Source organism: Lepisosteus platostomus, chromosome 6, assembly GCF_059453375.1.
Source record: "Lepisosteus platostomus isolate fLepPlt1 chromosome 6, fLepPlt1.hap1, whole genome shotgun sequence".
Classification (NCBI taxonomy): domain Eukaryota; kingdom Metazoa; phylum Chordata; class Actinopteri; order Semionotiformes; family Lepisosteidae; genus Lepisosteus; species Lepisosteus platostomus.
Genome location: NC_142616.1, coordinates 44,015,264 through 44,041,622, shown reverse-complemented (window position 1 = coordinate 44,041,622; position 26,359 = coordinate 44,015,264). Strand labels below are relative to the sequence as shown.

Sequence of the window (26,359 nt, the reverse complement as noted above, 5' to 3'; positions counted from 1 at the left end):
TACTGTGGGGGGAAAAAGGATCCCAGCACCCTTTATAATTGCTACGTGGCATAGTCATCTACAAAGCAAAAACAGCTCCTGCATTTAGGGGTCACCTTCCCTGACATTAAAGTAAGAAATAGAAGAAACGGACTCAAAAACAACAAAGCACTATCTGGGGAGGACTAGGGAAATTGCTGGGGTCCCCAGTCCCAATCCTGTAGTTCTCAGTAGAGGTGAAAGTCACCTTTTTCCAGTATGTTATCAACCCCTGCAGATATGCTGATCAGGTACATCTGTCTTTAAGAAAGGTTTATTAGAAACCAACAAGTCCTTCCTCACTCTACCCATGATTGAGATCACCATCACTTGTAAAATAGCTGCACCTGCCTAAGTTTGGGGCTAGCTCAAATTTCATATACTCACATTTTAAAAATAAAAGAAATATTACACCAAAACTATCTGGGTGATACCAGGATAGATACATATAACTTCAAAATTGCAGCTTATGCCTCATACCTGGTGTTAACCTGGTGTTCAGTGTCCGCTAACAAATTAGCACCCTGTCATTGACAAGTTTGCAGATCACACCAGAATGTCCGCAAGTGCAGGATAAGGTGTGATCTGGTGGGACTAGGCAGACATTGGAGCAGTAAGTGTTATAAGTGGGAAAACATGAAAATGAGATGCTAAGCTACTGCCTTGTGCTTGGACAGGTGCAAATCCTCCAGATAATACTCAGCTCCTCTTACAATATACAGAGGACTATGGGACTGAGGAGTTGAGAGCTGTATATAAAAAAAAAGTACACATTTAAAGAATCTCAGCTCGATTTCCATCAGCCTCACCAAGGACGCCATACGAAAGGGATCTATTCTCCAGCAATCCTTGGAGTTCCGCAACTGTGTATCTGCCCTGTGTTGAGCCTGGATGCTCCCACTCTATAGAGAGACCTAGTGCCAATAACATCTGCTGCCTCATAACTTCAGGGCTTCAAGACCAACATGAAACAACGCAAAAGAATTCAACTACACTGAAGAAAAACACACACAGGTTTCGCTTCATAATTTTTTTTTATTTAGATTTTTTCCCCCCCAAACTTTTTGCACCCTTCCGACACCTCATACCTCAAAAATAAGGCAGCCTTCCTTTCATCTGTTACGGACTTTTTGTTGTGTTTGCTAACATTTCCTTAAAACAGTTGGCAAGTCAACTTACATACTGTACCATTTGGGAATGCAAATGATCAAATATGTTAAATACGGTTCCTAAAAAAAAAATTGCACGTTTTATGTGGGTTTTTTTTTTTAAACTTATTCCATTTTTTTTGCTCTTTTCCTTTTTCTTACAAATTTCTCTTCAACAGAAGGTGTAAGCTTGCAGAACATCATGAAAGAAAAGCGACGTAAGTGAAAAGGCAGCGCCTTGGGTGGGAGCCCGCAGCAGCTCTGAGGTAATTCTTCTGCCTCCGCCTCCGGCCTTGGTTACCTTCTCAGGCCCTTCTGGGCTTGCTTGAGTAAAGTGTCGAAGTCTAGTGCATCAAACTTGTTCTTCGCAGGACCGGGGTCAAACTCCCGGTTCGAATCTGAAATGGAAGGGGGGGGGGGGGGGGAAGAGAGAAAATGTCAGGAGAGCAGCCCGGCTCTTTGCAGACAAGCAGAATCCATGCCCTGGTTTTGCATTCTGAGCTTCAGATTCGCCAGTTCTTGTTACGGCACAGACACAGGAGGGGAGGGAAAAAAAAGAAATGGAATGGAGACCAACCCCTCTGAAACTTCTCACACCGGAGGGGGCAGTGCGAACATGCCTGCAAGCATCTGGGAGGCCTACACTGTCAGCTGGCGTCGCGAAATGGGCCGACTCTGTCCGTGCCTTTCAGCAACACTAGTAACACCTCACTTAGAGCAGAACATGCTAAGCTGTGCGCTTCATGTCACTGGCTGAAGCCTCCAGGCTCTGCTTTTGTTTGGGCTGGCTCCCTTTTGTGCTTTGTGGTTTTTCCTCCGACAAGGAGCAGCCCTGATAGAGAAGTCTGGGTGTAGATCATTAACAGAGGCCTTAAGAGGATGGATTCTCTCACACACTCACCCAGATCAGCATAGCTGGTTTTGCAGAACTGCCGCCGGCCCCCGAAGCAGAGGTCAAAGGGCAGCTCATCGGGATTGCGCAGCTTGTTCCCTTTCTCGATGGCGGTGAATGCGTCGTGCGTGTGGGTGTAGGTGACGAAGCCATAGTTGTCCCTGCGCAAGAGGGGGAGAGATCAACACGAGCAGCTCATGTGCAGCACCAGTAGCAGAGGGGAGCAACTGTGGGAGAAATTAAAACCCCTCCTCTACATTTCAGTGCCGCCTAGCTTTGCAGTGGCTCGCACTGAAATTTCCTTCTACATCTGGAATAATTCTAAAAAAGGGTGTTATCCCATGATTGCATCACATTTTGGAGGCTAAGCTGGGCTCTGGCCTTACGATGTGATAAACCACCTGCAGCAGCAACCAGTAGGTGATGCTCCTTTCCTCTAGACCAGAATTTCCCAACCACATTTCTATGACGGCATTCGTAAGAGTAGAGGGGCTGAGGCTCCGGTCTCCTTCAATTTCCCCTCTTAATTCAATCAGTAATACAATTTCTTGCCTATCTGCTGATCTGCAGAACCGCTGCTGGATGTTGCCCAGGTAGGCGTTACTCTTCTGCATGGAGAGAGGTGCAGACTCTGTACACTTCCTCAGCAGAAACAGAACTAATCTAATTCTCTTCTCCTGCTGCATGCTCACACGTCTCACGGGCACTACTGCGAGTGCGCAGGCATGCTGCATGCCTGAGGGGGAGAGGGGGGGGCGTTTTATGACAAGCTGGGGAATCCACAAAGAGGCCTTGACCACACCAGCTGGAGGAAATAAACCCTAAACCTGTACAGTTCACCGCAGAGCTGTGGCGTTATTAGAATAGTAGCCAGTCTGAATGTAGATCACAGAATTTTCATCTCTCGAGGTGGGAGAAGAGGGAGGGGGGGAGGTCAAGAGACGGAAGAATGGTTCTTAAGTTTGACATGGCGGCAGATACCGCCAAGCCCAGAGCAACACCTATTTGACAAAGTAAGTAAAATGGAAATGACACAATTAAGCCTCTCGAGTAAAGTGTGTTCTTTACAGATGCACAAGCTGTAAATCCTGTTTCAGAGCTGAAAATAAAACAATCAAGGTTGGAAAGAAGACAGAGCAGTTTCAGGAATTCCAGGCTTTTCCCGTCGCCTCTATGCTGGAAATCCTGTACAGCTGACCGTATGAGAATATTCTGATTGACGGCGCTGCATTGTTTCGGCTTGGTTGACAACACTTTGTGCTGCGGGCCGACGCTCCGAAACACGCCCCGCCTCCTCACCCGTGCTCTCTGAAGTGCAGGGTGCATTCCTCGATCTCGCCGAACAGGGAGAAGCGCTCCTTCAGCTCCTTCCGCGTCATCCCTCCACGAATCTTCCCAATGTACACCACCCGCCTCTCCTCCTGCGAGAGAGGGAGAAACGGGTCAGAGCGGCGCTGCTCCTCGCTCCTCCCGGGCTTGCCAGACCCTGGAGAGCACCCCCCCACCCCCGGGGCGCAGACCTCACGTTTCCACGGGAACACATTGGCGCACAAAACATTAACAATCAGAGGAACAGCAGTGTTGTGTTCCACTCAAGCAAGTGAACAAATAACTGGGAACATAAGTAGCAATTAGGTCAAAACGTTCAAAAGTTAAAAGGGCTTTTAAAAAAAAAGTTATACGTGAAAGGAAACCAGTTGGTTTTGTAGTAGCTTATTGATTTGATCTCTGAATCTGGTTATTTAAAAATCGGAATCAACTTCAATCACCTGGCTGAGCAGCTGCTCAGTTTAACAAGGTAGGGCTGAGTGCCTCTTTCAAACTTTAATAACGAGGAGGAATGCGAAAGACGGCCATGGGCTCTTGATGGGTCCCTGAAAGTGGAACAAGACAGCCTGTACTCACAATGGCTTTCTCCTTGAGCTGGTTCTTCATTTCCTGGCGGCAGATTCGATCCCTTGAATCATAGCGATTGTATTGTCCATAACCCGGGCTGTGAATGCAATTCACAATCCGTGAGTGCACAGGGTCAGGTGGCCAATATACACATCCCTTAAAGTTCAGACTTCTGCATTCTGGAGTGTCATTTATGGAAGCAAATAAACGTATCCCACTTGCAGAGCAAACTCATGAGTAGCGCCTCCACTGTGTGAAACTAGACTGGCTCTAAAAGCCAGCAGGTACATCACCCAACTCACTACTGGCAGTGCACTGAAGCCCAGCAGGTGTGAGCCTGGTCAGTACCTGGATGGGAGAGCTCCTGGGAAAAACTAAGGTTGCTCCTAGAGGAGGTGTTAGTGGGGCCAGCAGGGGGCGCTCACCCTGTGGTCTGTGTGAGTCCTAATACCCCAGTATAATGACTGGGACACTGCACTGTAAAAAGGCGCCGTCCTTCAGATGAGAAGTAAAACTGAGGTCCTGACTCTCTGTGGTCATTAAAAATCCCAGGGCATTTCTTGAAGGGAGTAGAGGTGTAACCCCGGCGTCCTGCCCTAATTTCCCCTTGACCTTTACCAATCATGGCCTCCTAATATTCCCCATCTATGAATTGGCTTCATCACTTCGTTCTCCACAATGATAGATGAGTGGTGAGTGTACTGGTGCACTATGGCTGCTGTTGCATCATACAGGTAGAAGCTGCACATTGGTGGTGGTGGAGGGGAGTCTCCATTACCTGTAAAGCGCCTTGAATGCAGTGTCCAGAAAAGCGCTAAATAAGTGTAAGTTACTATTAAAAGACACTCCCGTCCCACCCTGCATTGCATTTTTGGCAGCTCCAGTCTGATGTGACATGTCAAGTGTTCAGAAATGTAAAAGGTGCACCACACTCCAGAATCCAATGCTTAGTAAAACATCTAGGAGCCTGCATCGTTGTCCAGTTAGCAAGTTGCACAATTTTACAAATTGAGGGCTTAGAGTGGAAGGAGAACAAGATGACAGCACGGCTCTCGGGGAACACAGGCTGACACTGCACAAACTGGAAGACAGCGTGATGAAGTCACTAGACTCACTAGACACTCCCACTGAAATGTTCCTTCTACCCTAAGAATTACCCCCGATTTTCCCTCTTGGGCAGCATCATAACCTTGTAGCCCCAAAGATCAGAAAATAAGCAACTCTGGGGCTGGTCCCAGGAACTAGGAGACCTCTAAGGAAAAACTGGGCTGCTGCTGTAAGTGGTGTTTACCGATAGACAAGTAGCTGATGCTCTTCCCTTAATGTCCAAATTAATATCCCACAGTCCTGTGCATAAGGGCCACATTTTGCTCTCTGCTTCTACAATCTAGGATCCCTAAAATTCCCATTTCATTCATTTGGCACTCCCATGTCATTCATTCCTGGGGCCACAACTCAGATATGCATTTTCGCCACTTTTCCAGCTGGTCTGCTGTGCAGTAGGGCTGCAGGCGTGGAAAGACTATCATGTATCACCCAGGTAGTTGCTTGTAACTTGGGGCGCTACCTTTCCACAGGGGAGGAAGTGGCTCCCTCCCTACATGGGGGGCCCTATGCAGTAGAAGCGCAAACATTCTAAAAGATTTCGCCCCCAGCCTCCCATTTCCCCTCTGACCCCTGACCCCTGACCCCTGACACTGACCTGTGGCTCCTCCTCCAGTGCCGCGGGGGTGAGCTGGGGGAGCGCGAGCGCGAGCGGCTCCAAGATCCGGAGCGGGAGCTGGAGTAGGAGTAGTGGCGGTGACAGCGGCGGGGCTGGGAGGGAGAGCGGGAGCAAGACCGGGACCTGGACTGGGACCGGGACCGGGAGCAGGACGAGGACCCGGAGCTGCTCTGGGAGCGCCGAGAGCGGTACCTGCACGGGGGGGGGGGGCGGGGGAGAGGAAGGGCATCAGTGCCGAGGCTGGGGAGGGGAGACCGCAGTCGCAGCCATACAGTCCCCATCACTTCTTCAGCCCCTGGGTTAGAAAGGCCAGCAGCAGGCCCAGCCCGACGCTCCAGGTCATGCCAAGAGATACCAGCGGGCCTCAGGTCTGCTCCCTTTTGGGCTTGTTGCATCCTCTCCACTCCATCCAGAACCCATCCAGGCTCCTGACCTCAAGACAGCAGAGCTCTTTACTGTGGAGCTAGTGCTCACATTTTTTTAGAGGGTGCCCTGTCCGTGCTCACAAATTACCCACAGCCTTCCCCTCCGCTGTGCTTTCCTTGGACGGTACATTTGTCCAGATGTCAAGTTTTACAACGGTTTTTACTTCCTATGTCCACAATTCAAAGCAAGGTTATTTCTTGCTCTCCCCAAGTGCTTCTGTGACGTGATCCGTCTCGGATCTTGGCGTTCCAGAGGAGACCACCTTATCTACGAAGCAGGGCCTACATGGAGACGGGAACATCTACAGTAGCTTTCTTTATCCAGCCTTTAACTTTTCCATCATTATGAATTTATTATTCTCGGTCTCATTGGTCCTAAATCTGGCACATCCATGTACTTGTGAATAAGTTCTGAAGCCTGAAAGAGGTCCCGTCATGGCCGCCTCTGGAACCAGCTCACTCGCCTGTAACTAATGATGGCAGCAGCAGAATGAATTCTGAACTTTCCAGAAACATTTTGACTGCTTATAGAGGAGAAAATGCTTCTGTATTTTTGGGGAGGGTGCTTCTCCATGCAGCATGACAGTGACCCAAAACACAGCCAGTGCAACCAAGTTGGTCACTGGGATAAAAACCAGTTGGAAAAAAAAAAAACCTTAGAATGGTCAAGTGTAAATCCCAACTGATCAGCCATTTTACATGTAGGACAGACGTTCGGAGCACCTCGAGAATAAGAGAGCTCAAAAGTAGCTATGGACAATAAACACAAATGATAATACAGTTTGGCGAGCTCAATAGGTCGCAGACTTCATGCAGATATTACCTCAAAAGCACATGTAACCAAAAGACTTAACTCTGCATTGCACGAAGAGTGAATTCTTAAGGTCACTTGAAACCGCTGAGCTGGGTTTTTGTTGTAATGTGATCAAATGTGTACATCACGGTGGGGCAGTGCTCAGTATTGCTGCCTCGCAGCACTGGGGCCCTGGGTTCAATTCAGACCTGGGGTGCTATCTGTGTGGAGTTTGTATGATTTGTATGGTTTTTCCCCATGTTCAAATGGGTTTCCTCTGGGTGCTCCAGTTTTCTCCCACAGTCCAAAAACATTCTGGTAGGTTAACTGGCTTCTGTTGCGAGTGTTTGTATCTATATGCCCTGCGACGGACTGGCGTCCCTTCCAGGGTGTATCCTGCCTTGCGCCCAGTGTTTGCCAGGACAGGCTACAGCTCCCTGAATTCAAAGCATCCAAAAGGATGGTTGATCAAATGCGTGCACAGAAATACCCGAAAACAAAACGTACATTATACTGAATCTCTCATTCCTACAAGCCTCATGATCATAAATACACAAAGCTTCACTCTGAAGCAGAAATAAGTTTCCACTTTGCCTTTTTTCCCCCACACAAGGGAGCGTCTCACCTCCTCTTCCTGGGTGGGGAGCGAGACCCGGACTCGGATGAAGACTGGGAGTCCGAATCCGTGCTGCTGGAGCTGGAGCTCGGCGACCGGACACGGTACCGCCTCCTAGCCCGGCCTCTCTCCTCTGCCGGGGGGCTGGCTGGACTCTCGTCATAGCGGAAGGTCCTGCTGCTCGGGGATTTCTCCGCGGGTGCGATGTCGGCCTCCAACCTGCAGGGGGAGCTCTCCGGGGAGAGCATGACCGAGCCGGACAGAATGCCCATTGCAGGCTGAGTCCTATGGTCCAGGGGCTGGCTGATAAACTTTTTAGGTGAGGGGGCGACAGGAACCCCGGGAGGCTTGGTGGAGCCGGGGGCCGGGGGAGAGGGGCGCTCTATAGGCTTGATGGTGATGACGGGCAGCTGCTTCACGTTCCACCGCGTTCCCAGATCGCTCCCTGCTGGCTCTGTTTGAGGCAGGCAGTAGTCGTGGTCGGTGAAGGCCGGGATCTGGGAGGTGGGCGCAGGAGCAGGCTCGGGGGCGGGGGCGGCGGGGGCTTTGGGGCGCGTCTTGGCTCGGGGCAGTGGCCGAGGGTCGATGATTTGGATGGCCTTGGAGCTGCACGGCCTGGGAACTTCGGCAGGCTTGGGCTTGCCCGGGACCACCGCCGCTGGGGTCACAGGCTTCCACGGGTGGTGAGGCGGGGTGGCAGGAGGAGTGAGGCCTGCACGGAGAGGGGCAGGAGTGTGTAAAACATCAAAAGGACAAACACAGCCCGCAGAAGCCCCATCCATCTGATCAACAGGCCGGTGGACAGAAGGAACACCACCACTCCCGTCGAACAGCCATGTGCTCAGAGTTTACACTGTGCAGGCTCCTGCACTCAGCGCACCAAATGCGGAAGCAAAAAAACAAATCCACCCGTTTCTTTTGTTGCTGTCCAGGAACTAGTTTTGAAACTACAGTAAATGCTTGCAGCTCAAGAGACTTGAACTCCCACTGTTGAACTCCTGCAACAGGAGGTACTTCCACTGATCAAGACTAATAAGGCCTGCAGTGTGGCATGTTAATGGGAAGCCTTGAATGAATCTCTGAGGACAGCAGGGTCCGCAGCAGGCGGCATAACATGCCCCCCCAAGGTGGCGCTGGAATTGCCGTACTCACCGGCTGAACTGGCTAGACCCAGGAAGAGCCCGCGCTCCAGCGATTTCCCATCAGGCTGAGGCTCCGAGCTGCCAACAGACACACCAGGCACGCTATTAAGCTCAAAATCCTGCACACCTCATATCTCATTACGGTCACAGGCAAGGAGGTAACAGGTGAGAAAAATCAGATTCCCCCAATCACAGGCAAGAGAAACCCATGATCGGGGAAGGAGCTGCTCAGCTTTACACATGGATTTCAAGAAAATTCAGTTTTGAACGGTGCTGTGGTTTCTTTGAATACTAGCCTGCATTTGACCAGACAGCTCCACAACATTGTCCCTTGTTTAATGCATTGGTCCCTCATATGTAACAATTGGGACAAATCAAGCACTATGCAAACAGTAAAACGGATTATATTCAATTAAGTTCAAGCTGCAAGCTAACAAAACTACTTAAACTCCTTCCAACCTTTCGAAAGACAGCCCTCAAACCACACACTTCCAGGTGATGCGGCAGTACACGCAGAAAAAGCCTTGTTTATTTAATTTGGACTGTCAATGTCATGTTTTCAGCCACCGCCTTTAGATGTTTTTATCAAGTTCAAAGGCCCGGCTTCCTGCCCCCTCATCCACATCCTGTGCAGCTGCTCTAGAAACTGCTGCCAGCGTACCTGCGCAGGAAGGCGCGAGCGAGGCACAGGGGCTCCGCCGCTCTGGCAACGCCGAGCCAAACCACGACGGCTTCAGCACAGCAAACACGTCGGCCGGAAACCCTTCACTCCCGGCCCAGGTTAAACTGTCCGCGCTTATCCAGCAGTCGGGAGTCTCTTCCAGGCTAGTTTCTTTGTGTACAGCACAAAGGCAAGTCCACCCCCCCAAACTGAGCCCGAGGTGGAAGTTAAGAATTTCTAAAAGGGGTCAGATATTGATTTTTAAACCTAGGCTGAAACTTAGCCTGGTTGTATTTGGTTTTACTAATGGATGCGTCATGCTCGCGATCTGTGGCCCGACGTCTGTATCCGTCATTCACAGACGCAAGCCAAGCAGGCGGCCCTCTGGACGCGGTAGGTCTTGGCATGAACAAGAAGGCCGTAGCACGGCCCACCTGCACAAGCAGCACCAGAGCTGTAGGGTAACTCCCGCCGGCTGGACCTCTCCCTCTACTCACCTCGAGTTTCCTACAGCTGCTGCTTTACCACAGACCTCCGGTACACTCTGCTCCTCTTTGGCTGGAAGAGAAGGGAAGCTGTTAAATTTCAGTGGCCGGGACTTGGAACGGAGCGGATCCCATCAGCGAGAGAGGGGGCACTCTCTCACCAGGGACAGGCTGGGGTAGGACACCGTGCTGTACTGACATGTGACCCCTGGGAAGACTGACTCCTACTGCTCTGACCTCTCCCAATGCAAAGATCTAATCTAAGCCAAAAAGAATGAAGCATGGAAGAGGATACAGAAATGCAGAAGATGAAACTGGGGTAGAGGATGCTGTACTATGTGTATTACGGCCCTGGCTTTACCAATAGGAGTGCACTGGGACTGTGCACCATAGTGCGAAGCCCGTGGTGATTCTTTAGGATAAAAGGTACTTTAATAATGGATCTTACTGATATCCTTTAATGTAGCTAAACAGGAGCTACACTGGTACAAAGTGACCCACTGAGCAGCATGGGCTGCTACCATCCCGAGTTTAATGCTGAGTAGAATGCGAATCCATTTTATCACAGCAGTGCATTGAGGGTCAAAATGGATTTGCAGACAGGGCAGAATTCCAGCAGCTTAGCTCCCGGGAGCACGCGACAGCTGCTCTGACCGCACAGCAGCTTCTCTTAAAGAGACAGAGCGCAAACAGGCGCAGTCTCCTCCTCAATCCTTAGGACAGCACACGGAGAAAGAGAGAAGACTCTCACTGCAGAGTGGTTTGATCGGCCAGTTTTTACAAGCTCCAGGCTGTTAAAAAAAATTGCTGACACCAAGTCCTAAATAATTTAAACTTGACCCTCCAAATGAGGCGTACGTGAATAAAGCCTTGTATGAGTTTAAAATTACATTGGGTGTCTTTCTCTTTTAAGAGGTACAGTTCTAGCAATTGCCCATTCTTGTACATCCTGAAAAAGACAATCCTTGACCTGGTTCTACATTAGCACCCAATCTGGTTCCTGGAAAACTAAGATGCATCATAAAAAAATAAAAAAAAACTCTGATGCACCAGTATTAACAGCACTGTATTAAAACCTTGCAACAGCCTCTGATCAATTTAGAACATGACTGAGAGTGGAAGGTTTTCAGATCTTTGATCCAGAGCTCTAATTTAGCCATAGTGTAAACTTAACTAAATTTGCTTAACTGATCCACTAACAAAGGTGTCCCATTTACCAAAAACGTGTAGTTTAGTGGAAATAAGCTACAGCACTGGGGCTCTCCAATCCAATTTAGACTGCACCAGCCAGGTGGCGCTTGACTAATGTCTCCACGGCTCAGACCAGAACAGAACCTGCCCTGCCCTCCACCCAATTACACCCACACGATCTTCAACCTGCGACGGCACCGACCCCTCAGCTTCCCAACCCACCTTGAGTCTCCTCAAACTGTTCCAGCAGGCTGGTCAAATCGGACGCTTCGATTCCTGCAAGACAGGGATCGGATGTGGTGAGAGAGAGAGAGAGAGAGAAATCCTGAACAATTCACACTTCCTGTGCGGTAAAGGGATCTCGGCTTCATAACTTTTATCAACCTCTGGCGAGCACAACTACACTCAGGATGCCGTGTTGTTATTTTCTGCGCAAGAACCCGTTGCCACCACTCCGCTCTGTGGATGTGCGACACGGCCCCGGGGCTTACCGATCTCACTGGTGAAGGCCTGGATGAGGGCCTCGGCAGGACTCGGCTTCCTGGAGGCGGCTGGCCGGGCTGCGGCCGAGACTGGCGGGGCGCAGGTCTCCGATCTGGGAAGTTTGTCCCGGGCTGGAAGGCAGGGGGCCACAGCAGCAGCAGCAGCAGGCACGGGGCGAGACGGAGGCACGCCCTGGGCAGCCGAGGTCAGAGAGGCGGCGGGGGCAGGGCACTTAGTCGGCCCACCCACACGGGCAACGGGGTCCGCTGCCCCTGAGTTGCTCTTGGGAGAAACGCTATTAGACTGTGGTTTAAGGGTCTCTGTAGTGGTCTGGGCCATGGGTTCACGAGCCTCTGGAGGGCTGATGGGAAGGGCCCGCACAGCGGGGCCCAGCCGGGAGCCTTTGTCAGGGAGACTGGCTGCAGGAGCGGGCTTCAGCTGCTGGCCCAGGCCGGGAGTCGCGGCTGGCCGACAGGAGCCCTGTAGTGGTACTGCCCTGTTGCAGGGGCCCGGCCTCCCCGAGCGGGCAGCGCTCTGCTGAACGCCGGGGTTGGGCGCGGCTACTTTCAGAGCGCAGGGCGGCCTGGGCGTAGTGATCACTGGAGCAGGTTTCGGGAGAGAAGAAGAGTTCGGAGCACCTTCTGGGGCAGGCCTGGCTGAGGCTTTCGACGCGGGGGCGGGCTTGCTGGGGGCCGACGCCGACCCTGGCGGCACCAGCAGGGCCTCAGGAGTTGGCGGCGCCCCGGGGCCGATGGGCTGCCACGCCGGCATGGCGCTGGGTGCCGGGTCGACAGAGGCCCTCCGCAGGCCGGGGGGGGTGGGCTCGGGAAGGCAGGGGATGGGGGGGAGCTCCCTGGGCAGCTCCGGCAGCGTGGGCCACTTGGGGCGCTGGTCCTCGGGCTTCTCCACCGGTTGCGGCTTCTTCTTCTGGCGCAGCAGCCGGTACTCCTCCAGGCTCAGCAGTCTGGGCTTGGGCTCCTTGGGCTGGGGGGCAGACGGGCCTTCTCCGCCAGCGGCGGTCTTGCCACCCCCCTGCATTTCAGGGCTGTGGGAAACCGGGGGCGCTGGGGAGTGGGAGTCGGATCCCAACGCTGGCACACCTGGCTTGACTTCGGGGGCAGCAGCAGGGCTCGGCTCGCACAGCCCAGGTTTCCTAGCTGGATTTCTCTCCAGCAGATCGGTGGGGTTTCGTTCGGCATTCTTTGGCGTTTCAGGAAGTGAAGACACATTAGCTTCTGGACTCCCTTCTGGTACTTTTTGTCGGGGTTGGCTCGCACGTTCCTGGGGGATTTTGCCCTCGGCGGCCTCGGCCGGCGCCTCAGCGGCTCCAGGTGCCTTTGGGGGAGACGTGTTGACAGGTGGAACAGATCCCCCATTCACAGAGTCTCCCTCCTCCATGGCCTGCTTCCCCGCTCTGCTCCTCAGCGCCCTCCCCCCTCCTCCCGACACCTCCTTGTCTTTCCGTTTCTTTCTGCGGCGAGACGGGCGTTTCTCCGAGGCCTCCTGCCTGGGCCGATCCTCGCTCGCCTTGCCCTCGTCCTCCCCGGCAGGCAGGCCGGCCTCCGCGGGGCTGCTGGGAGCAGCAGGGAGCGCCTCCCCTTGGGTGCTGCCCTCACCTGGCGGCGGCCGGCGCTGCGGCGATTCTGCCGGTCCGTCCGCGGGTACCGCTGTGGGGGGGCTCGGCTCAGGGGAGGCCACGGGGGTCTCCTCCTGCTCTCCGGGCCCTAGTATCTCCAGCACAAGCCCTCCTTCCGGCAGCTCCGGCTCACTCCCCTCCAGACACACCGTCAGGCAGTAGGGGTGCATGTGCTTCACCAGCTCACACAGGGCCATGCTGTCGGTTCCGGGTTCGAGAGGCAGCGACACTGCCAATTCCACCATCTCCGGGGAGGCGGGGTCCGTCTCGCTCTCTGACCCCTGCGCAGAGCCGCTAGCCTCCCCCTCTTCCTCCTCCTCCTCTCCGTCGCTCCGGGCCTCCCCTCCGAAGCGGATCATCCACGGCTTCCCCGTGCGCGGACTCTCCTCTCGGGGCTTCCCCACGGACCCCCTCGGCCTGTCCAGCCCCACTGCCTCCACCTGCAAGGGCACAGCGGCAGGGGTCAGCCAGGAACAGCGGGAAGCCATTCTGACAACCCCCACGTTTGCCTCGCTTTTCGGAATACTGCTTTCCAGCTTGGAAAACCGCTACATGCCTGTGGAGGCCCACTGAGTGGAGCCACTTCTGCTCTGCCCAACTCAGCCAGTGGCAGCCTGGGCTCTGAGTCTACTGATCTCTCTGCACAGCAGTATGTGCTGCAAATTACTTGAAATTACCGCAACAGAATCTTCTTGCAAAGGTACAAATAGAAAAACTCCCCGTGAAACCCCAAAAGTACAGAGCCCATAGAAAGACTACACATCGTTTCCTAAGAAACACATTTTGTGGCATAACAGAACACAACCTCCAAGCAGAAAACAGTTCAGACTTTCTGAAAATAATTACAAATGAAATTCCAGAGAACTGGGTTGGATGAGCGTGCCTGAATTAGTACTGGGGGGGGGGGCACTTTTGTTTAATTACAGACAGAAATCTGTTTGGACAGGCCTGTACCAACTGAGCACGCCCAGATTTGGCAAAGTTTGCCCATTCCTCTTTACAGAACTGCTCAAGCTCCATCAAACTGCAAGGGCACAGCTGATGGACTGTAACCTTCATGTCATTCCACAGACTGTTCATCTGTCTTGATTTTAGGCTGCTAGATCACAAAATCTGTTTCTTTGGACAGACAATGTACCATAAGTGTAAGCATATACAATTAGTATTAATGTACAATACTAATATAATAAATACTTATCATTCTTCAACAGTGTGCGAATTAAGGTTAAAGGAGTTACATTAAGAAGAGAGGAGAAGAAATGTCAACATTGCTGGAATACTGCCGAGGTAAAAATAAGAAACACACCAAGCTACATTGAACCGGGGATTAGCAGGGATCTCAATTAATCTCCAGGACTCCTGGTGGGCTGATTAACCAGGCTCGCTTCAGTTAATTTCAGAAAGCGATCACATTTCCAGCAAAATGGAATAAAACAAAGCATGCTATAGAGACACCGGCTGTCCATGAGCTTCAGGAAAGACGGCAAAACCCCGTTGAGATGCAGCTCCAACCAGCTCACGTTTTAAACCAAAAGAACTGGCTCACGGTTTCCCCTAAAAGAAATCCCGAACTGGATCGCGACGAGAAACGACAAGTAGGTTTTCTTGAGCGTCAGTCCGCCCCCCCGACACTACTGCTCTCTCTCTCTGCCACCCCCCATCCTGGAAAAAAGCTCTTTACACCTCAGCACCCCCGAGTCCTGGAAGAATCTGGGGAGCCCAGCAGCCCGCAGGGCATTGACAGTGTGCTGCTGGTGACCGTATTTGGACCGCCGGGATCGAACCGGCTTCCACCAGTGCAGCCCAGAGCTAGCTCGGCCGATAGGGGGGAGTGAGAACGGCAGTGGAGCCCCATACCTTGCTGCTGGACGAGGAGGAGGAGAGGGTCCGGTGCCCGCGCAGGCTGAAGGGCTCTCTCTCTGGGGGTGACCGCGCCAGGCTCAGGAACCGCCTCAGCTGAACGAGAGGAAAGAGAGAGAAACCCCAATTGGGAAAAAGAGAAGAAAGAAAAAAAAAAATCACTCCACGCCTGTGTAGAGGCCCACTGAGTGGAGCCACTTCTGCTCTGTCCAACTCAGCCTGGGCTTTGAGTCTCCTGATCTCTCTGCACAGCGGTATGTGCTGCAAATTACTTGAATTGACTGCAACAGAATATTTTCACTGAAAAGGAAAAACTCCTTCTGGAACCCAACACGTTCAGAGCCTGTAGAAAGTGTACAGAACCTTTTATCAGCTGAACAGAGTGCTCTCGAGCACCATGGCATCACATAGCAAGTGGAGCTAAACACATTTGTCAGGGGATTTCCAAGGTCCAGTGTAGCAAGGCGAAACAAACGATGGCCACAGTGTAAAATAAGAGGACGGTATAGAGCTTCAGTGAGCTCGCAGAAAGCCACTAGCCTTCTCAGACATGTCCCTCAATTCCGATTTACTCTAGTGCCATGCACGTTTTAGTTAGCGGCCCGTGGCTCGTCAAGGGCCTCCTGGTGCTACAGAGCACTGGGACAGACACTGCTGGGGGTTCACGCACCGGAGACTGCTCCCGCTCCTTGTGCCCGGCGAGGAGCTCCGAATCCGAGAGCGTGTCGAAGGGCGACAGGTTCTCATCGTCCACGTTGTCCAGGATCTCCGTGAGAGCCGTGAGCAGGGTGGCTTCGCTTTCTTCGGTCAGTCGGCTCTCAGTCTGGGGGGGGGGGGGGGGACAATTGACGACAATTCAGGGATTTTCAGCTTCACAATGAACATGTACTCAAGTCACCATCGCCTGGCTGTAGACTCCTCGCGCCTAGTAGTTTGATCCGTTTCAGGTGCTACTCGCTGAGGGTTTTAATGATGAAGCAAATCAACAATAAACTTACCGACGTTCTTTTGATTGCCTTAAGTGTTGCCTAGTTTAAGTCTGAAACTTTAATTTTTAAGAGCTGTAATGGTTCAAGCTTCTATGTAACAAATCTTACGTTTCCCTTTCTTGACTAGTCCTTGCAATTTAGTATATGCAAAACAGAATACTGCTGTATGTAACCCCCCCACCCACCCCTTTCAAATCACCACCACCCTTAAATGAAACAGAGAACAGGAGGCACGCCTTTAAACAAAGAGGGGTGGAAGTGTGGAAGGAGTCATGTTGTTGAAAGAAAACGGGATCAGTTTTTAGGGAATATCTGGATAAGATCCTGGCCTTTTCTCATTTGTCACCTTTATTAAGTTCTTGTGAAACAGAGATGAGCTCCCAGTCAGTCAGTAGTAGAGCTGTAAATACCTTCACTGAGCAAATAGGAGTATTCAGGGCTTGGCTCATTATTCAGGACACATGTCACGACAAACTGCTTAGGAAAGGTCTCATTTCTTAAATGAAGGCAAGTTCCATTGGCTCTTTCCTCGGCCAGAATGGAACTGTTCTGTAGCCCATTCCCTGCTCCTAGTGTCAGGGGGAGCTCGCTGAAACATGTCAATACACATCAGCTAGGCAGCACATGTCACCGGGACCACCGATTGCCTCCAATTGTTGAAGCCACTGTGAATCTCATCCTTCAACCCGAGACTCAAGGGTCTGCATTCCTGGTACCTGAGAGCCCTGGTCCTGCATGTTTTAAAGGGAGACATCAGACTGCCTTCCTGAAGGCTTGGATCAAAATAATTATAAAGAATTAAGCCAGCAGCCATATCACCCTGCAACTCACAACTGGCAACCCACTGAAGCTCAGCAGGTGTGAGCCTGGTCAGTACCTGGATGGAGACCTCCTGGGAAAAACTAAGGTTGCTGCTGGAAGAGGTGTTAGTGGGGCCAGCAGGGGGCGCTCACCCTGCCTTCCATGTGGGGTCACCGACGGGTACACTATAATGTAAACAGGCGCCGCGTCCTTCAGATGAGACGCAAAACCGAGGTCCTGACTCTCTGTGGTCATTAAAAGTCCCAGGGCGTTTCTCAAAAAAAAGTAGTAGGGGTCTAACCACAGTGTCCTGGCCACATTTCTCATTGGCCCTTGCCAATCATGGCCTCCTAATAATCCCCATCTATGAACTGGCTTCATTACTCTGCTCTCCTCCCCACTGATATCTGATGTGTGGTGAGCATTCTGGCGCAGTATGGCTGTCGTCGCTTCATCCAGGTGGGGGCTGCTCAGTGGTGGTGGTGGAGGGGAGTCCCCATTACCTGTAAAGCGCTTTGAGTGTCCAGAAAAGCGCTATATAAATGTAAGCAATTATTATGAATTATTATTATTAAGCAAGTGATTTGTTAAAGTGATTGATTCAAAGGCCACATGGCACAAAATACCAAAAGTTCATTTAAGGGACCATAGATCCCTTAAAGGAATTTGATGCAGGTGTTCCCAATTTTTAGAAATGGGATATTCATGAAGGCCCATACGAATAACTGGACTGGGGCTCCCCTGGTCAGGATTGTAGATCCCCGTTTTAGCTCTCCAAATATCTGAGCGATAAACAACGAGTACGGACGTGCCGCAGGAGATTTCCGAGCCGAGAAACCAGTAACCAGGCACCAGACGGTGGCCTCGGTTACTGGGCATAACCAACACCCAACCCAGCCCAGACGTGAAGCACGAGTCCTCTGCCACACTTCCGGAACCTCTTACCTCTCCAGAGGCCGTGGAGCTCTCCAAGATGGACAGGATGGATGGGTCTAAGCAGCCGGGGAAGGACTCCAGAACCTCTTCGGTGTCCAGCCCGACGTCCAGGTTGCTCAGGCTCAAGTCATGGAGATCCTCGCTGGAGAGAGCTCCCTCCAGCACCTCGCTCTGCGCAGGACAGAACAGGAGAGAACAGGGCTGAGTGCTGGCATGCAGCTGGTAGATTTAGGCTGTCAGAAGGCTTCCAATTGCTTCCGACTAGAATTCTAAAATTGCAGACAGCAGGTAGGCAAGAAAATACATGTTTTGGCTTGAGAGCTAGTTAATGGATTAAAACAACAACAGTACAGATAAGGGGCGAATCCTCCAACTGGTTTGATATGATCAGTGGAGTACCATAGGGGTCTGTATTGGGATCACTGCCCTTCCCGATTTATAGGAGTCATCGATATTCTGCTAACTTAGCAAAACAGTTATAATTGTAAAGGATACAATAGGAGGATGAAACGCTGCCGAAGCTGCAGAAGAAATGGCAGCTGACATTTAATCTAATCGGGTACAAACTAAAACGGAAAACGGAAAACTGAACTTGAAGAAGCTGCTCATGTAAAATAATCAGGTAGTCCGTTTTATTGATCAGCAATGTCAACAGAAGCATGTCAGAACGTTGACCACAAAACAAGGGATGATACTTTAAAATTATTCAGATGAGGTCCGACTAGTACACTGTACAATTTGAGTAACCCTGTTACCATTTTACAAAAAAAAAAGGAAACTAAATTCAGGGGATACCGTTTTGTACAAAAGGGTGTGAGAACATGCAACAGGCTACCAATCCACATTTCTGATGCCACAAACCCAGCTGCTTATGCTCTTCAGATCATTCACCTGACAGCCAGGTTTCGGCACTTTCTTTCTTGCCGTGTTTGGACATACTTTCCCCATTGTTCAGCAAGCAAGAAACAGCAGGTCAACCCGGCAGACCTCACAGTGAAAGCATCTGTCCTGAGCAAGACCGCCAGCTGCTGAGGTCTTCCAGTGGTGCTGCCTTCTCACCTGTTCTGACTTCCAGAGGCTGCTCCTCGTCAACAAACTGCCCCTGGAGTTTGTCACCTATAGCTGGTTGCACTGCTGCACGCTCAACAGCGGCTCAAGATCACTTTTGTATAGAAGAAAGATTTGCATGTTTACTTTTAGGCTCTTGGCACCTCAAATCAATTTATAGACGACGATGTTAAATAACTGGAAAAGTACAAGATAGTCACCGTTTTCTCAGCTGCACCTTCCAATGCTGTAAGTAAACTTGCCTTCTGTTTTAGGCAAATCTGAAGCAGCAGGTCTAGCAGAAATAAAAGCTACTTAATAAAACTCAATCATGGGGCATCTGGGTCAGCTCTATAAACATGAGCACAATGTCAAATCTTGGCTATATCCCACGAAGTGAAGACAACATGCCTGACAATTTTTAAATTAGTCCCCCCGAACAGCAACCCATTTACGTTTACTCGGGAATTCTTCGGAATATCGAAAAACTGGAAGGATCACATATGCATACCATGCCAAAAAAGGGAGGCAAGGATCAATTTCCATATCGCAAAGAAACTGCTTCACCACTAGCAAAGAGGTGATGGAAAAACCATCTCTGCAAGCTGGGACTTGAGCATGGCGTCAGCATTTTTTTTTTTTAAACAAAGCGAACTTTCAGCAACCTCTGCTCATGACAACTGCATCGCAGAGAGAAGGCAGGAGACCCAGCCCTAGGAGCACAGATTCCTCTGCGTGCAGCCTCTATCAAACCTTGTTAGCTCAGAGTCCCTCAATACTTCGGTCAGATCTCCCTTGCCTCTTCCTTTAGAGGAGAGCCAACTCTCTGCATTACAGTCTAAACTGCAGTCGAAGCATACCGTCAGTCGAAGGCCATGAATGCTAAGCTAGCCAGGCACATGCTCTGCCCACAAACAAAGACCAGTGGCTGACCAGACCAGAACACGATGGAACATGAATGGAGCCGTCTGCCCACCGCTGTCTGATGGGGGGCCATGTGTGTGCACACACGTCTGTAACAAGGAGACGCTGGCAGAGGATGTCAGCAGACCCTACTCCGAATTCCATCCCCACTGGACCTGGCTGAACCACAGCAGAATCCAAATTCCTCCATCCTCCAGATTCCTATCATCCATTTTCAGATGATAGCAGATTTCCCCCCGATCCGGGTCCTGGCGAACCTCACTCTCTCACATTTGGCTCCTGCCAAGTTCTTTCACACTTAGATGGTTTTAAAACGTTGGTGAAAACATGTTCAGTTATGATCAAAATCACACAAACCGACAAATCTGTGAAACTCTTCAGGGGGAGGGCTCTGGAAGGCGAAAAAGGATCAAGTGTTCACGGTAAATGAAGGGGCCTTGATGACAATCACGTGCGCTTATTCGGCAGAGGAGAACATTTCATTTCTCAGGGTCACGGAACCTCAATATTCTCCACACAGAAACAAGAGGAGATCTGACCGAGGACAATGGGGAAGGAAATGTCAGCAACGTGTACATTGGCCATCATTTTAAAATAGGCACCAACACCCGCCGACAAACGGGAACTGCTCACTCCACGTCACGGGTGCTCAATGCCCCTCCTCGAGAGCCAGAATCCAGCAGGCTTTCTCGGTCACTTTCAATCATCAAGACAGCTGAAGACCTCTTGCATTAGACTGGATGAACAGAAACGTTCAACTGGACTGGGACATTCAGTGCACCACTGAGCCAGGTCATTGCCTTTCGATGAAATTACTGCAACAGAGAGAGGAGGCGCTGCTCGGAGGCACTAACAGGGGACACTGGGCAGGGCTGCAATTCGTGCTGAAACTCCATGCAGTTATATGGTGCCTTTCACCCAAAACGACTACAAGCTTCACCCATAGGAAACCCACTTCCCCTCCTGAAACGCAGCCCCACCTGGGTGACGGGTGAAGCGTTAGAGACCTGTGCCACTCTGTCCCCGTGTGCCCTCCTGTATTACTGGCGGTGTCCAGCCCATCCATGCCTGCCTGCGTGCTTCAGGACTCCCCCACCCTTCTCCGCTGTCCAGCCTACGAAGGAGGCGGCTGGAATGGCTCAAGTCAGGAGACAAAGTCCCACTGCGGGCTGCATCTCCCGGAAAGAGCAAATAGGAGGAGGACAGAGGAAGAAAGCTGGCAGAGCTCACTGGAGAAGACTCCTTCAGACCTGTGAGGCACGGCACCCCCACAGCCACGCACGCATGCAAGCCACTGGGCACAGCCGAGAGCCTCCCTCTGGAATCGGCTGGAAGTGGAGGGGAACAGAAGTCCACCGCAGCTAGAACCGTCCCATCAGTCAGTGAGCAGTGACAGTACTATAACCCCCCACCGGGACCACCAAACCCCCTGTACCCGGGAAGAAGGGGACTCTCCTCCCCGCCCAAAGACACCAAGTCAACCCCCAGCCTGCCTGCACTACCTGCGCTCACAAAAACATTAAGCCACACACGCTGCAAGGCATCCCATCAGGGGGATGCCACGCTGCCGCAGGACTGTACCACAAGACTCCTGCGCTGCCAGCGAACACAGCATTCCTCAACATCCGTCTCGACTCCCACCGGGACAAGGACCGATCCCAGACATTAACTGCAAACAGGCATCGGGCTCCTCTCATTTGCTAAACGCGTGACGCCATCTTCTGTGCAACTGCTGCTCTAGTTCCTCCAGCCAGCCAGCCCCTCATGTCAGCCTGCCATCCTGAACGGCTTAACGGGTAGAACAGCAGCCCCACCCTCATCAGCACACGACATCCCTGTGACTCGGTGTTATGCAGAAATGAGCCACAGACCCGAGGTTAAAGTGACAGTACTTGGGAATCCATTTCCAACTTGTGCTTTAGCTACACATCCAAAACAGCACACTTGGTCGGGGGTATCGGCTGGGAACAGACCCTCGCATTCCCTCACCAGACACTAAAACACTGGAGAGCAGCTGCAGTTCAGATACCACACTGCTCAGACCGCAAGTTTGAGCCAGACACATTCGCAGCCTGGCTGAAACGAACTTTAATCCAAGAGGACTACAAAAAAAATATAGCTACATAGCACAGACATTGCTATGTTGTTGTTTTTTAGAAAAACCTTCACATATTTCCAGTGAAACTGGCTGTAAACGGAACACAAAGACAAGAACTGCATGTCTGCAGCCAGAGAGCACTCCTTCCATGTAGCTGAATTCCCAGGCTGAAATCCACCAACTTAACAGTAGATGATACTAGGGATTCCTGCATCTTTCCCTTTTCTAGACCTGGTAACAGGCAGTGGTAAGGGCTCTGGACAACTAATCGGTTGTGGGTTTATGAGCAAGGTACTGCATTCAGACTGCTCCAGTAAAATAACGCGAGTTATTTAATGAAGTAAGAATGCCTTAGAAAAATAAAAGTGTCAGGCAACATGAACGATGTGAGCCTCAGGCTGCATCATGTGTCCTATCTTTCCTGCCTCGATAAGAGAAATAAAACATGTTGAGATGATCCGTTTCTCCTGTATACCGATTTTGTTTTTTTAAGATCGTCATTAAAGGCGTCGCTTTTGAAATTCGGGTTATGCACTCTTTCCAACAACACCGGGTCACCGGGGAAACGGCCACACGTGGCCCCCGTTCTCCGGCCTGGACACCTCTACCCACGTGCTGTACTAAAAACAAGCATGGCCTTTAATAGCCGAATGTAAATAGGGGATCCTGATAACAGATCTTGATTTTAACTCGGTCAATTTAAAGCCAATGCCCGACAACACTGGTTTTAGGAATATGTGCAACCCTGCCCAAACAGGCACGAAAGTGAAATTACTTTTTTTTCTTCTTTGCACCGATAGTTAGATCCGTCTAAACTTCTGGTCGTCTGTTATCGCACGTGTTCATTCTTACAGAAACTCAGTCAAAAGGAACATTTTAGATGACTTTTAGGGAACACTGGTGTTCAGTTACATTTGTAATGGTGTCTGAAAGAAAAATGAACAATTTCGAGAATCGTGCCGTTTTTCGAAAGTATAAGAAGCGATCGTCAACACGTATTAGAACGATACGATTTGATCATAGCTGCACTGTTCTGAGGTGAAATCAGAGGCGTGCCTACTTCCATTTTCATGGTAATCGATTTTCATTCATTGATCCTGAAGCTTTTACCACGTGTGGATGACTCAAGCTTACAGAGTTAGGAACAAATAAAAATTGAGGTATTTATTAACAGTCATCCTTTAAACTATGATATTTATAGACAGCCACCCCTTCAAACGCGTTATAACGATATCCGAGATGATAACGTTATAAGCGAAAGCATATTTTCGATAAGAAAAGTTTTTCAACCAGCCGATGTTTTCAGCATTACCAAATTGCCACCCAAGCAGATTCGCAAGACTATGCGACAAATCGATAGTACAGAACGAATATAAACCAGATGTATACATTCATCACAGTAACTGCATGAAATCCAACCATCTAATCACGCAGAGAAGAGGAACTTTCCCCGTTTTTCATAAGCCAGACACGTAGCTGCACTGGAACATGTCGCCAGAAGGATAGATAGCTCAGACTACCCATGCTGGCAATCGTCTCGTCACACTAACTTTTTCGGATCACGCGGAAATTTTATTTTAACAGAACACCCAGCAAGTGTCCGATTTTATCGCTTCTTCTTCCATTTTACCCCTGGTACTGAAATGCATTTCTACAAGTGCCACTACATCCACGTGTCACTCGGCAGAGCACATAACTGGGTACGGTATGCGATCTTGCCCACTACCACCCATGAAAAGGTCACGACAGTACCCTTCACTGCCAACCGCGACACATCGTTACCTCGTCCAGAGCAAAGGCATTGAATAATTCCATGCTGCCGGTGGTTAAGATCTCCTCGCCTGCTCCCCACCACGCCGCCATCTTACAGCCCCTGATCACAGTCTATTATAACGCAGAACCCGGCCCGGCGTGGAGACACGTGGTTCTACCATTCCCGGCAAAGTGATGCGGGAAGTCAGAGTTGAGCACCGCCCCCAACACGTGGGAACACTGAGTGAGGTGACGTGCTGCGGCGGATGTGAACTGCGACGCTTTCAGACGGAAAAAAGCCTCATAAAAGTATCTTTTCTTTCCTAAAAACCAATCTTTCCTCAACTGAACGATACACTGGACGGAAACAGTTTTGTCTTCTGTCTTTGATTGACACAAAGTGGTTTACCGTTTCAGCACCGTGATAAACCATTAAATAAAAATGGCTTCTAAATGAGTTTGCATTATGAGGTGCCGCCCTGTTATTAATTTGCTTATTAAAATTATGTTATATTGATGGCACGTTGTGAAATATTTATTCTCATTCACAGTTTTGCGAAAGAGTACTAATTTTATGTGTAAAATGCACATGGCGATTCATTGGTTTAGAAAGCTTATTGTAAAACACAAAAACGCAAACCTCAGCACTTTTTATCTGTTGTTAATGCAACCTTTCATAATAATTTAAAAGGAAATGTGAAAAATATTTAAGTGGCTTGTGAAAGAGAACGAGGAGATGTTTCTTCAGTGGAAATTTGGGAAAAGGAATAAACCTATTACTTGTTCCTTTGCAGACTACAAGTGCTGACGCAGCTTACCACCTGAACGAGTATAAAATATGCAGTGTATTCTTAAAACATCAGTAACTGGTAACAAAATGAATTCTGGATTTTCGGCCATTTGTAGTAACTGGAATAGAAAAGGGTACTCATGGACATTTATTTTGGTCTTGTAACCGAATAACTATATTCTGGAATTAATTTGGAATTGAATTAGAAAGGGTTTTGAAATGTAAAGTGAAATTAAATCCTTGGAATGACAGATAATAGGCTCCAGATAAAGTAGGGTGCTAATCAGCTTATGTTGGTTAAAATGACTTTTTGTAGACCGTAAAAGTATTATTTTAAATTAGGTTAAGGGTGCTTCCCCAACCATTAATCAGTGGCATAGTGAGATATTAAAAATTGTACCATGTGTAAGAATGTGTGCAAGAATGATGGAGGTTAAAAAAATATTAATTTTGTCTGATTTGGAAACCTTTTCTTGTAGAAATTATTTTTTTAATAATGGCAAAGTGGGGTTTATAATGATCAGTAATTATTAATAGGGTTATATTAGTTTCCATTTAGTTGTTTTCTTTTTTGTCAAGTTTTTTATGTAGTATGTTTTTTTAATTTGTGGTGTTTGGTATTGTTTGTATAATCATTAAGTATGTATTGTAATTATTATATTATTTTAAATTAAAAGAAAGCAAAGAAAGTTTATTTGGTTAAACACACTTATGAATCTGTATTACACGGTATTTTGAAATAACAAACCCACTTTTCTTCCACGGCTTTCAAAAACCCTCATTTCCTTTCCTTCACCGGAGCAGTTTTCCGGGAGGTACAGCACCAGTATTGTGATTAATTGAGAGCGCCCCCCAGCGCCACCACACGGTAAATACGGATATATTTAGGACGGAAGTTCCAGAGAAATGTACGCATTAATAATAATAATAATAATAATGTTTCTTTATTAGCCCTATACAATTTCTTGCATTAGGAATGCATCTTTTCGCATACCCCAGCTTTTCTCCAGGGAGACAGACACAGAGACAGGGAGAGAAGCTTGGGGTCAGAGCGCAGGGTCTGCCATTGTACGGCGCCCCTGGAGCAGTTGGGGTTAAGGGCCTTGCTCAGGGGCCCAACGGAGTAGGATTCCTCTGCCGGCCACGGGATTTGAACCGGCAACCTTCCGGTCACAGGCGCAGATCCTTAGCCACAGAGCCACCGCTCCGCATTGTTAACTAGAGCACGTCAGAGCAAGATAAGAACAGTTACCAGCCGGAAAAGAACTCATTATGAACTTATTACTTATCATGGTCCCACGAGATTTAATATTCTCCAAATGAGGCATCTACATGAAACCCTATGATCAAATGAAAAGGGTCAGGCTGTGTCCAGCAATATACTGTACAGTAAGACCTGGCGTGTAGGTCTTAATGTAGCACAGGCCAGAGTGTATTTCTCAGTCTAACACCTTCAGGAGCAATGGGACAAAAGGCTGTGGAGAAAGGTCAAAGAGTGTGTTGGACATCAAGGGAAATTGAACACCATAAAGGATTACCGCTGGGACACGCGACAAGGACATACAGACTTGACAAATGGAGATTTGTCTGCCTCTGTTGCAGCAGGTTGATAAGAACATAAGACAGGTCAGCAACGATGGGAGAGCAAACTGCCCACGTAGGCTTTTTGATTGTTAGTAGTTAATAGATGCCAGCCGTTTCTTGAAAGAAGTCAGAGTATTGGCTTCAATCACATGGCTGAGTAACTAGTTCCAAACTCCCACCACACTTTGAGTACAGAAGAACCTCCTGTTCTTGGTTTCAAATGCACTTCCACATTGATGCAAAACTTTAAATCTGATTAGCCCGTGTCCAGAGCGCAGACTGAAGCAGAATGCACTTTGCATAGTTTCGAATTCTGGCCACAGCCATCTCTCCTCGGGGCTATAGCCAGTGGTATGATCGTAATATGCGATATTTCAGTTGATTGCAAAATACAGTGACTCCAGCTTCAACGGGAATAACATCACCCCATAATAAAATGTCTTTAGGAATGATTATTGTGGAATCGGGG

The 26,359-nt window shown here is 49.7% G+C and overlaps 1 protein-coding gene across 1 annotated transcript; it reads right to left on the bottom strand.

Annotated features, from left to right (window-relative positions):
- Positions 1 to 1,033: 1,033 nt before the first annotated feature.
- pprc1 (PPARG related coactivator 1) lies at positions 1,034 to 23,709 on the bottom strand. The gene is made up of 14 exons (XM_088635993.1): positions 23,547 to 23,709; positions 17,705 to 17,866; positions 15,640 to 15,792; positions 14,967 to 15,065; positions 11,482 to 13,549; positions 11,213 to 11,266; positions 9,812 to 9,872; positions 8,664 to 8,731; positions 7,521 to 8,223; positions 5,657 to 5,869; positions 3,964 to 4,051; positions 3,358 to 3,479; positions 2,068 to 2,219; positions 1,034 to 1,564 (listed from the first exon to the last, which is right to left on the bottom strand). Exons 1-14 carry the CDS (start codon positions 23,625 to 23,627, stop codon positions 1,464 to 1,466), a joined length of 4,125 nt encoding a protein of 1,374 aa, XP_088492119.1. The 5' UTR covers positions 23,628 to 23,709; the 3' UTR covers positions 1,034 to 1,463.
- Between the last annotated feature and the right edge of the window lie 2,650 nt (positions 23,710 to 26,359).

Excerpts from the sequence above, each read along its gene's own strand:
- pprc1 (XM_088635993.1), bottom strand. The coding sequence starts at position 23,627 with ATGGCGGCGTGGTGGGGAGCAGGCGAGGAGATCTTAACCACCGGCAGC. Across the intron at positions 17,867-23,546 it reads ATGCCTTTGCTCTGGACGAG|AGCGAGGTGCTGGAGGGAGC; the intron begins GTAACGATGTGT and ends TGTCCTGCGCAG. Across the intron at positions 3,480-3,963 it reads AGCTCAAGGAGAAAGCCATT|GAGGAGAGGCGGGTGGTGTA; the intron begins GTGAGTACAGGC and ends CCTCTCTCGCAG.